Genomic DNA, 12,525 nt, shown 5'->3' on the forward strand with positions numbered 1-12,525 from the left:
ATTAGACTGCTTTTAATTAGGTGTCCAAACATTAGACTCAATCATTTATGTCTCTGAGATAGTATCTTGCAGACCAACTCACAGTAAATTGCACTGAGCCATTTTTAATACTTTACATTCCAGAAAGGTAAGGCTTAGACATTTGGTGTCCGGTCCAGTCCTGTCTGGATGAGTACCATCAATATTATGCAGGCCTGCAGTTTTCAATGATACTTGTATTTGCCATTACTTTTATTATTTGTTATGTTGAATATTTGAATGACTTGTGTATTGAAATGTCAATAATTTGTCTGTTGATTAATAATGCCTTTTAATGAATGCTTTGTATTTAAAAGCCCACGCTTGCAAACACTTGATGGGTGATTTATCATGCTTACTTACACCTTTCTATAACTATGTAGTGAAGGGTAGTCATCAAAGTTCCTTCACTAGTCAATAGAGGGAGAGTCATCACCATGGGCTGATTCAGAAGTCTGTAAGATGGATGGATAGAGTTATGATCTAAAGGTGTCTTTCCCTTCCCATGAATTATGGAATTAATTAATGGGGGGTGACTTAATTTAGTCTATAAGCCTTTTTGATGATTTAGTTGAGATAAATTCTGCCATTTTTATCAATGGGATTCTTTTCAGTTGGATTGTCAAGATGATGACTGCTCTAGGTGCCTTATCTTTTTGCAGGGTTGGGCCTGTATTATTTTTTGTAAAATATTTGCTGCGTAATTACATTATTGAATGTTTCTTTTTCTGCAGCTAACATCTTGTATATGGCAAGCCAAGAAATGATGAAGGTTGTGGAAAGAGACAGTACAACCATAAAGCAAAATTTAAAGAAGGTAACTATTTAATCCTCAGATTTCATGTGAAATGGGATGCATGGGATGCCCACATGCATGAGGAAATATTACATCCAGTTATATTTGTGCAAAACCAGAATTTCATCAGACTTGATTCTACTTCTATGTTAGTGTCATTCAGTTGACTTTGGAGAAGTAAAGGGGTCACTGATCATTAAAATGTCATTGATCCACACCTTTGTACATGTAGCGGTCGCCTCTATCACATGTAGTATCCCATCTGGTATGTTTTCTTTGGTGGAGTCTGTGTTCTGGCTAAGCCTGAGATGTGGTTCCCAGTGAGGCCAGTAGTTACCTATGTTCTGAACAGGCAGGCAGATGGCCAGCCAGGACATGAGTGCAGACTGATTGACCAAGTCCTCTGACTTTGCTGCTGGACAGGTAAAGCAGAACACGTCCCATCTGTGTTGTGTGGTGTCAGTTAATATCATGGGATTCTGCAGGCGCTAGATTTTTCCATGGCATCAAAACATAATAGAGAGGAGTCAGCAAAATTATAATGGCTCCACAGTTTCAGCCATTTGACTGTAGTGTAAGAGAAAGATACAGAAAGTGCAGTCCTCGGAGACTGGATATACTGCTGTACAAGTAAATGAAGTGCTTTTGGGGACCTTTCTCCTGCACTGAACTTTCTTGTCTGTTCAGATTTATTGTTGAAAGAGATCCTGGTAGTTTTGGTCTGGACCGGTAGCATTCTCCCAGTCAACTCCCAGGCACGGTACAGGGGTTGGCACAGGCCACGAACTGTTCCTAATTAGAGTTTTGATGTGGTCACCCTGTTTTGGAGGCTGAGAGAATGTAATAGCGAGGCTATGGTCAGGCAACTCCAACAGATGGCTTATGAGCCAGAAAACTGTCACATTTAATAAACTGCTTTTGGTGTAGCCTCTGTGTGAGTAGATAATCAGTATAATGTATTATTCTACTGTGTCCCCTTCCTTACCTCCATTTTTCGTATCATCCCTGTCTTTTTGCTGGAAGAATGATTCCAGCACTTTGCACTGGCAGAGATTTTCCTTGCGGAATGGAATTTTGTAGGACAGAGGTCCTCGATCTCTGTAAGATTAGTTTGTGCCTTATAAATAGATATGGTACAAAGTTCACTTCATAAATCAGTCATTCTTTTTTTGACTAAAAATGGATTTATTTTTTACTTATCCCGTTTGCCTTCTCTGCACTTGGAAAGGTATATTCAGATGTTTCAGTTCTAATTTTTTTAAAGGAGTTGAACTAGCACACGTGAAAAAGGAACACAACACTGCACTAGGCATGCCTGGTTTCTCACATTTTTATTGCAGAGTGTTCAAAGTTCTCCGGCACTTCGGAGGAGTCTCGGTGAAGAAACTGATCTTGCAGACTGCAAATATTCTAATTGTCTTAAAACTTTCCACAAGTTGATCCAAAGCCCAATGAATTCAAGGAAAATGGATGATTTTACTGACTGAATCACCTCTCCAAGTGTCAGGGAGCTGCAGGGTCTGCCTGCTCCCTGAGGGAAAGGGAACCATGAGCTGAGGGTGACCCAGCACAGGCGGTGCCCTCACCAGGCAGGGGCCAGTCCCACCGCACCCGAGCCGGGCAAGGTAACAGGGTCCATCAGCTGTCCCAGACAAGGCAAAGCAGTGAACCGGGTCCAGTGTCCCTCCAGAGAATCCAGTCAGGAGCAGAAGGAGACAGGGCCAGAGACAGGACTAGAGACAAGGCTACAACGTGGATCCAAAGTCCATCCAAGAGGCATGGCCAAAGACATGATGGAAAGCAAGCTGCAAGGTGGGATCCATCCTGGCGACAAGCTACATAAAGTGTAGGTCAGATGTCAGCCTAGGACACAGGGCCAGGGCCAGGGCTATCGACAGAACTCCTACAATGTGGCTTGAGAGGCAGAGACTGAAGGCAAGGGACAGAGATGGAGACCCTGGACACATGGGCAGGGGGTGTGGGCAGGGGTCCCAGGCGAGGCTGGTAGGGCCTGTTAGTGCCCTGGAACTGAGGGTAGGACTGCAGGTTACCATTAGTCAAGGTACAAAAGTGAAGAGTTTGCAAGATCAGGACTTCAGGTGCTTTTGGAAATGTTAATCACACGCATACGTGCTTGAAGTTAAGCATAAAAGCTTTGTTGGATGAGAACGATAGTGGTGACAATCAGCTGCAGCTCCAGTGAATTCAGGTGGTCTACTCAGATGCTTCACATTATAAAAATACTTATTTCTTATACTGAGTGAAGGCCCACAGCCAACAGTAAGAGTTTGCAGGTGTCCTAGTCTGCTTCATGTGTGCTTTTGTTGATTCTTTCAATCAAAGCATGGCCTTGGCAGGCAGGAGCTTTTTTAAACCTGTGTTAACTTTCTTTTATTGATTCTTCTACGTCCTCATACTTTTAAAGTGGCAAACATACTCAAGAAAACAAAAAGCTGAAGCGAGCTTATAAGCAGTTGGCAAGTTGAAGAAAAAGCAGGTCTAAAAATGAAGCTAAATGCTTCTCTTTTTTCATCTTCTAGTAATTTCTGGGAATGTAAGAATTAAGGAAAAATTTTTGAGTTGGCATTATGTTAAATTTGAAGTGTATCGACAATAAAAATGGGCTTAACTTATAAAGGTTGGAAGTTTATAAAAACAGGAGCTATAGTCCAAGTTGCTATAGAACTGGCAAGCTGTCACTTCAAAAAATTTATTCTTTTTAGTAGTCACTGTGATCATATGCTAAAAGCCAATCTTAACACCTGACTTTGCCAGCTGCTGTGAAATAGCAAAGTTATTTCTGGATCTTATTTGCATTCTGTGATCTGAAGAAGAAAGAAGAAGAGACACTAAATTATTCCAATCTTTCCATGCCCAGGTTTAACTATAATTATTACTAGTTAGGGACCAGGAGAAATTTTATCTCCAGACCCCAGATTCTTAGTGCAACAACGCTAATTGCTCAGATTTATGTTGAAAGAATGGGAGCTGGAATATTGTTTGGATAATTAAGTGAGGTATTTCACTTATAATCTTCTAAAGACAGAAGTTATGCACTTTAAATAACAGTGGAACTGTATGAGGAGGAAAGAGACCTGTCTTCTAACAAAATAATATATGATAGAGCATTTTAAAAACTGGCTCTAAGGCTGTTCATCTAGATCAAGCAGTACATAAATGTAGGCTTCTTATTGCAATGACACGGGGAGTTGTGATAAATCACATAGTCCAAACAGTAAGGTGGGGGATACAGATATAAGATCTGCTCAGCTTTGATGTTTAATTATTATTAGTGGGTTATACCACCAACTCCCTTTCCTAACAGAAACAGGAGGTAAAGATACTACTGTACTAGAGGAAGTTTACTGTAATTCTTACACAAAAGGAAGTGGGTGTAATTCCATATTCTTAAAAGATGGATCAGCATTGAGCATCATGGAGCTTTTACAAATAGAATAAACATTTAAAAAGGAAAGGGAAAATGGTTATGTCGGGCATACAGTAGCGTGCCTATGATGGGCAATGATATTTCCGTAAAGAGGCTCTCTACAGCACTTAACTTTTTAAGTCTGCACCATGCCACATCCATGCTTAGCCTTATTGACTCCTTCTGTCAAGTAAATTTATAACCCTGTTGTAACTGAGAAGATATTGCATTAAAGGGTAAAACTAGGGTGCTTACAGAGGAAATTATGTTTTAAAAAAATCACCCCTCAGATTTTATATTTATTGGGATATGTTTTGTTCATTAGTTCATGTGTAATACACATTAGTCCTATTTTTACGTGTAGAATCTGCTCCAGAGCCCATCCAATCAGTAGAAGAGCCCCCACAGATTTCGGGAAGTCTTGGATCAGTTTGGCAGTGAACTTTCTGTAGTGGTTCATAATTTCTTAAGACCATAAATCATCTCCTCCAGCAGCTGAAAGTCATGATGCTTTTGGTTAGCACGTTGAACCAAAAAAGTTTATATGCTGCTTCAGTTTAGTTTTGCCAGTGGTCGGGTGTAGCAAATACATTGATTGCGTAAGGAAAAGGACAGGAAACATCTGAAGTAGAGATACAAAGATGAAGAAAAACTGTTGTCAGAGAAGAATAATTTTTAATCAAATGGGAAAAAATGTAAACTGGAAGTTCATGGGCACAAGAACCTATTTTCTTGGTTGAGGAAGTCTGTATTGGGCTTAGCTTATAACAGCCCTTAAATGGTGTGGAAGAAATTATCTTCTGAAAAAAAAAAAATTAATGAAATATAGGCTTACCCCTTCCAGCTTATTTCAGTGGTATCTTCAGAATTTAAAGTAATACAAGTTTATATCTCATCAGTAATACCATTAAAAATGTGTTATCCAAGAGTATCAACAAAACAGTGATATGCAGAGATTTAGAGTAAAAATAGCAAAAATTAAGTCTTTCCACAGAAAAGCGTTAGGTTTTAATTTTGAAAAATTGTCTTTGCTAGAGAAACTTTTTTAAAACTGAGCAACCAAGAACTAATTTGACCCCTGAAGCAACTGGTTTGATGTTGCCCAGTGCTTTTTGCTTGAGTCTCTGTAGACGTCCACAGGAGTTTAGTAATTATTCCCAGTGAGAGGAGCATGATCTGAAGATAAGTGGTTAAAAGAATACTACAGATACTGTGCCTGCCCACAGCCTAAGTGAGTTGCTTGCCTACATTTGTGAAAAACCTTCTAAACACTCTTTCTGAATAGGTGCAAAGTGCTCCCTCAAGCCAAGAACACCCCTTTTTTGGCTGGTCTCACACACATCCTTTTTGGCCTGTGCTCCCTGGAGGTGCAGAGTTGAAGTTAGGGAAGTTGCACATGTGCCTGGGGGTTTTGTTGTCTGTGTCATTAAACCAGAAAAACAACTTTCTCTTTGAAGCACCCAGAATGCCTGATCAGGGACCAGCAATTTCTCTCCTCCGTGGAAAAAGGATCCCAGTGAGCATTCAAAAAGTTCAATGCACCACAATATACTTATCTGCAATATTTCACTTTTTCTATAACTGAGCTCCTGTTACCATCGTTCATGCTGTGTGGTATTCTGATAAAGAAGCAATGACATGAATTTCCAGGGTTTTTGGGATGAGTATAAGGTGTGTGCTGCACAGAATGAGCAAAGACAGCAGTATTTCCCCAGCCGTCTGAACAATACCTAAGAAGTTACTGTCCAACCCTTACTACCCCTTAATCGCTTACCTTCCCTCCCTCTACCACAGAGCTCATTGCACGTCAGTGAACAAAATTGCCACATTTGGCCAGAGGCTGATCCTGCTGTTGCAAGAGAGATCTGACTGATTCACCTTAGATAAAGTACCATTGAATGTAGAAAGTGTCAGGTTGATATTCAGAGGGAAATACTGTTTGCAGTAAATATGGTTGGAAGCATCTGGCCCAGTAACGGTTTGGCTTAAATAGTGGTTTCAGGTCTGTTTGTTTTTATTTTGGTATTTATACAGTCTTGACTTCTGAAATATTCGTGTTTCTGACACTTCTAAATGTATACCCTCAAAATGCTTTTAAGTGTTTAAAAGTAACATAGATACAGTATAAATAAGTTAATTGCCCTGTTTTGTTGATGCATCCTTTTTAAAAGCAAATTTTTGCTTTGCATTGAGTTTGACCCTTTGTTATCCGTGAGAAAGTGGAAGTCGAAGTGGCCTCACTTGATCTCTTGAATCTACATGCAGAGCTGCTGGTAGCATTGCTAACAAACTGCCGCAATGTTAGAGAGAAGCCCTTTCCCCTTCCTCGATTTACCAGATTTCCAGTTAACACTGACAGAAGCATGGAATCGGGGAGCCTGCGCCCTGCCCGTTTGCTAGAACACCGTACCTGACACAGGGAGAGGTGTCATCCTGAACCATGTGCAAAGTAACCGCTCTGCCTGGCTGTGTCTCAGGTTTTGCATCTTAATTTCTCTGAAAGTAAAATGTTTCCCCACTCCCCTTCCAGACAGGGAAGTTGGTTTTGTGTATTATTTATGTTGGTTTAACAAAACTGGCCATGTTCCTATGTTAAATAAAATCACCATAAATACTTGAACTACCCATTACACCTCTATTACAACCCCTACAGTTAGTATTTAAAAGCAGCATTGTGTACCCTGCCTCCTCTCAAAGTGAGTACTCTCTGAGTACTGCCTCCTCTCAAAGTGATCCAGCAGAAAAAGTTTGGCTTCGCACTGCCCTTGGAAAGTTGAGAAATCCCAATTCTGGTAAAACAAGCTGGGAAGCAAGTTCCAAAGACCTTGCCATCAAACTGGCTTATCTCAACCACAGCAGGATCATGAGGGGAGAGAGACGGTGTCTCGGAGAACCAGATCCCAAAGCATTTAGGGCTTCCTAGGGCAACGCCAGCTCTTTGAATTCTTCCCAGAAACTGATTAGTAAAGCCAAAGTACAACTGAAGCAAGTCCAAAAAAAAAAGTGTGTCCCAAACCAGTGTTCCCATATCGTTTATACTATTCTTTTGGCAGGAGGATAACGTGGGGACACTTTCATAATTCCAGAGAAGATAAGTCATTTTCTATAAACCTTGATTGAAACTAAAATTAATTCTGTGCCACTGCATTTTAAACTAGTTTTCTCCAAAAGCAAATGAAACTATTCGCTCGTTGCTGTTGAGAGATGTCATGCAGAGAAGCTGCTGTCTCATCCAGTGAACGCATGTGGGAGTAATAGTGATAAAAAGTTAATGTATCGGAGACAAGGATTTCAGCAAGGTCACTGGTACAGTCTTGCTTGCCATTGCACATGTGCCACACAGATCAGTCCTTCGCTCTTTGCCATCAGCTGGAGTGGTGCTTGCCAATGTAATAAAATCCTAAAGTTGTTATAACATGTACCAAATTCCAGAGAGATACAGGAAACTCAATTTTTTAACTTTTTGGATTTGTTTTTCAGTGTTGACCTATGACAGCCACAGAAGAAGCATAAAAGAAATATCTCTGTAATTTATACTTCTGTGAGCCGTCATACATACTAAAACAAGTGCCAATGGAGTCAACTGCAGGAAATCTTTATTATTTTCTTAGAAACTCTTTAAAATGTAAACATCCTGTTGATATGAATCTCAGATTCTTCTGATGTTTACTTAGCAGCTTCCATCATTGTGCAGTGTCGGAGTACACATACCATATTACAGGGTACTAGGCTGACAGAGCCCTATTCTGACTTGTGTTTTATTTTACAGGAGCAAGGGCTGAAAATACTTCTGAGCACTTTAATGGTAAAAGAGCTTATGAGAACATGGCTGTTATTTTAACACTATTTGAAACTCAGAATTTGCATAACTATTTTGAAAACAGTATGTAATGGCAGGCGAAGATAACCCACATCCCCTTTACTCTGCCCTCATCATCAGGTCCTGAAAGAGGAGATGTTTTACTCACTCATAACAAGCAGGGTATTGCATCAGGAATCATATAAAGTCCTTGTCATGTCCAGTGGTAGCTGCCATTTCCCTTCTGAGTCAGGAAAAACTGGAAGTCTCAGCATTCAATATTGCAAAAGAACAAAAAATAATCCTCTCGCCCTCATGCAGAACAGTTAAAAAATGCAAATATTGAGACATTTAAGCCCAGAAGAAAAATAGGAAGAACCTTCTATTTATTGTTTTGTAAATCTGTTTATTTTTAAGTTAGTCTCATTATTTTGGGGGCCTGACTCACCATTTTTGAATGCTTAGGTTGGCATCAGTTTTCCATTGCTGGTACAGTGGTTGTGCTGACTCAGGATTGCTTTACAGCCATGTACAGTCCACAGGAAAATATGTACTGTACAGATCCATGCAGATCATATAGTGCACGCCAGTGTTTCCTACCATTAATGAAGATCCCATGTGCCTCTGGTTACACATGGTCTGTTAATTATGCCTGCCAGCGTGCTGCAATAGCAAAGCTCCTCATGTTAAAATGAAGATGAGAACATATGGATTCTGGAAACTTTTTTTAAAATATGTCTAAAATGAATCTGTCTTAGTATAATAGGAAACTGGGTAACATCTCAACATCTGTATATTTTGTGGCTCTGTGTGGCATAGGCAAAGAGCACAGACATTTCGTCATTCAAAGGGAGACCGTCAGTGCCACAAATGACAGCCAAATATCCGTCAGCATTCATAGGCCCTGTACTACCATCTGGATCACTGAAAATTTACACCTTAATTGCAATCCTGATTTTAGATTTTATTGCATAATCCATTAATAGGGAAGCATTTTGAAAACAATTCTGAATTCTGTTGGCATTTTCTAATTAAGAAACCTGTGTGTTGAAGTTTTGGATTTGCAGGCACAGACACACAGAATGCACACACCATCTGCACATGAAATAAGCAGACAAAGTAACGGCAGCATCAAATAAAGTTCCCTAAGTCTTGCTGTTATAAAACTGTTCTTAGTTAGTTGCTAATAATGTACCCAAACTTTAATTGCATATATGACACAAGTGTTCATTCTACCTTGACTGTTTATTTTTTATTTCAGTCCAATGGGTTTTACAATGTCTACAAACAAAGCTCAGGAGAAAACGCATTGTTTTCTCATGGTAAAAATTCTTGGCTTGGAGAAGGAAGCTATTCATTCCAGGGCAGAGGCGATAAGTGCTGAGCTATTACAGAGGAAACTAGTGAGTGAGGGGTAAAAAGAGAGGAGGAGGAGGAGGAGGAGGCAGGAAGAACCAAGGGCTCTGTTTGTCTGGCCAAAGGTAGGCTTCTGGTGCTGTATGAGGTGGTGGATTTGAGCTACCCAAGCAAGACTGGCATATGAGACACGCGAGCTGTCTGTAGCAGCAGTGGAGACCAAACAGGATATGCTAGTTTATCAATCTTAAATTGCATGAGATCATAGAATCATTTAGGTTGGAGAAGACCCTCAAGATCAAATCCAACCATTAACCTAACACTACGAGATATTTATGTATGGGCACCTGAATTGTGCTTTATGTGTTTACTTGTAGGAATCTACAGGTGCAATAGGCATTAGAGGTGCAGATGACCCCATTAGAGTCAGTAGAAATCTATTGAAGAAGTCAAGGTGGAATTTGGCCCTTAAACCTGGACATCTGGTTTAATTTTGGACACTGTGGAATATCCCCATCTGGCCTCCAGCTGTTTTTCCAGAAAGTTGCGGGTCTCCTATAAAATCTGTCATACGTGCCAGTCTCATGCAGATGCCTCGGATATCTAGAGCATTTCAAATGGCAGTAGGTACCTACACTTAGGCAATTAAGTTCGTAGTGGAGCCTGAAGTGCAGCTTCACCCACCTTACAGTAGACACCTGCTGTTTCAGCTGAATAGCTTTCTAAGCACCAGCAGCTTTCTTGAGTATATCTTTCCTGACTGTGTGGTGGGAATTTGGATGCCTGGCACACATGTAAACACCACAATATCGTTACCTGTATTTAGATGTTTTTATGCTGAACTAAACCCAACCCTGACACTAGGAACAACTGATAGTTTGAGAAATATTTGAGGAGTAGGGCTGGGAATAGAGGTTCTAGACTGATAAAAAGTGGAGAATTGCTGAGGGGGAAAAGCAGCTAGGGTTGGAACTGAGACTCAGAATGGGATGGAGAAACCAGAAGACTAAAATTTGACTGGTCGGGGTGAGAATGTGGGGCTAGAATAAGAAGCAGAAATAGTGGAAATTGGAAATTACTAGGTAAGGAGAATAGAGCTGAAGCAACAAGCCGAAGGAGGGTAGAGCAGTCCTGACACCAGAAAGGGACAAGACAGAAGAAGTCATGCTTGGAAAGACTGGACAAATGACTGAACAGCAAGGCCAGTGATTGGTGAATGTCCTGCCCTTTTCAGCTTGGAATGGAACCTAAATTTCCAAAATCTTATTATTCCTGTTCTTAGCAAGTGCCTTTGGCTATGTTTGCCTTAAAAACAGGAGCAGCACAATAGAAGAGATTTGTAGAAATAAATAGCAATTTTTGAGGATCTGATGTTCCCAATGTAGGCATCTCAAAGGGTTATTACTGTAGCCAACATTTGTCTGGTCCTATGGACTGAATGTCCATTAGTGACTGGAGCTCTCTAAGTGTGATGCTGAGGAGCATCTTTGCCTTACTTTCAGTTGGAAGGAGTTCATACACTCCAAGACTACTCCAAGATGTGAATCAAAGCATGGTAAATCTGGACAAACATGACATTTGCTTCAAAAACACACAATAGATAGAAACTAAATCACTAATTTCTGTGCTGGATCCCCGCCCAGTGTGACACCCAGCAGGAGGGTGTCCCATGTTCCTCTGGCCAGAAGCTGACAGTGCTACTTCTTTCAATTACACCCTTACCTTAAGGGACAAAGGCCTAAAGCAGCAGATCTAGAGGTGCTAACACTGTTGCCAGTACATGTAGGCACCACATGTAAAACACCTGGGTTTTGATTTACCTCCTTGAAGAGTAGCACATTGTATACACAAACTCAGCTAAAACCAGCTGATACTGCATTACCAAGTTAGGGAGCACCGATCTTCATTCTGATGCCTTTTATATATGCATTAAGAGGTGGTCTTTAATTACAACATCACCTTTTTCCTCTTTCATTAACCAAAAGAGCTGTGTACTGAGACAGCAGGATGCAGAACTCCTACCTCATTTGTGGCAACTGCGGTAATATGCCTGTCAAAAGACTCAGGGAACTATGTGAAGTAAAAATGGATAGCTTCATGGTAAAGGCACCTAAATTTCACATTCATGAAGTCATTATTGAGTCACATCACGAAGTCATTAATATTTTTCATAGATGGTCACAGTTTGTCCTCACTTTTCTGAGTATCTCATTTAAGACCTTGAAATCTGTTTTACAGACAGGCAGTTTCAGAGCACCCGCAAATGAAGTCCAGAAGTGCTATCCTTTGAGCACAGTCAATACTGTGTAATGCTACGCACACTGGAAAACCAGCTCGAGCTGTTTCAGACTACCCTACATACTTTCAAATTAACGTATGTAGTTTGACATCAATTTCTGTGCTCCCCATCTCTGAAATGGATATAATAATGGCCACAAAGGTGTTACAAAACTGAATTAATAAATGTGAGCATGCAAATCCTGTAGTGATGCATGTGAGAGGAATGCACATAAGAAAATAAATTCTGTCTGTAATCCATAAAAAATGTAGTAAATAAATCCTCAGACCACACACAGAATTTAAAACGAAAAATACTATCAAATAGCAGCTCATCAGCTGAACGTCATCCTGTCAGTGGATTGAATGAGTCAAGGATCCTTTGGATCATGCAATGAAAGATTAAACTGTAACGCAAATATACCAGAGGCAAGCTAAGAATGCACATAAATCTTTTGTTTAGGCATTTCCAAATCTGAGTTCTCAAGTTTACAGCCCTACCTGGAGAACAGCCCATTTTGCAGTTCATACAGACTAAGCCAAGTATTTTATCCACCTTTGTAAGTGTAGATGACTTTTCATCTTTTTCTAAATGATCATGTGATGACACTCTACGACGAGCCTACCAAAATATCTAATAATTTCAAGGACTACTCCACTAAACTGGAGTTGCTCCATTTCTTTTTTTCTCTGTTTCAAAATCTTTATTTTTGTATCTGTTGGTAACAGAGCCCAGGGTTAAACATAATTCGGTCAGATGTTTGGCTTTCAGAAGGCTTGGATGCAGCTGGCCATTTTACGTTGGCTTTTGTAAAGAATTTTTGCTGGTGTGACATCCTGTGATTTATTAAT

At 40.2% G+C, this 12,525-nt stretch overlaps 1 protein-coding gene across 2 annotated transcripts in view; it reads left to right on the forward strand.

The window, feature by feature from the left end:
* LDAH (lipid droplet associated hydrolase) overlaps window positions 1-12,525 on the forward strand; it is a 127,846-nt gene that overhangs the window by 109,961 nt on the left and 5,360 nt on the right. For both annotated transcript variants that reach the window (XM_075086717.1, XM_075086718.1), the window contains one exon: window positions 753-835. In XM_075086717.1, the coding sequence (XP_074942818.1) occupies window positions 753-835 (83 nt within the window). The remainder of the gene's footprint in view (window positions 1-752; window positions 836-12,525) is intronic.

Source organism: Phalacrocorax aristotelis, chromosome 3, assembly GCF_949628215.1.
Source record: "Phalacrocorax aristotelis chromosome 3, bGulAri2.1, whole genome shotgun sequence".
Classification (NCBI taxonomy): Eukaryota; Metazoa; Chordata; class Aves; order Suliformes; family Phalacrocoracidae; genus Phalacrocorax; species Phalacrocorax aristotelis.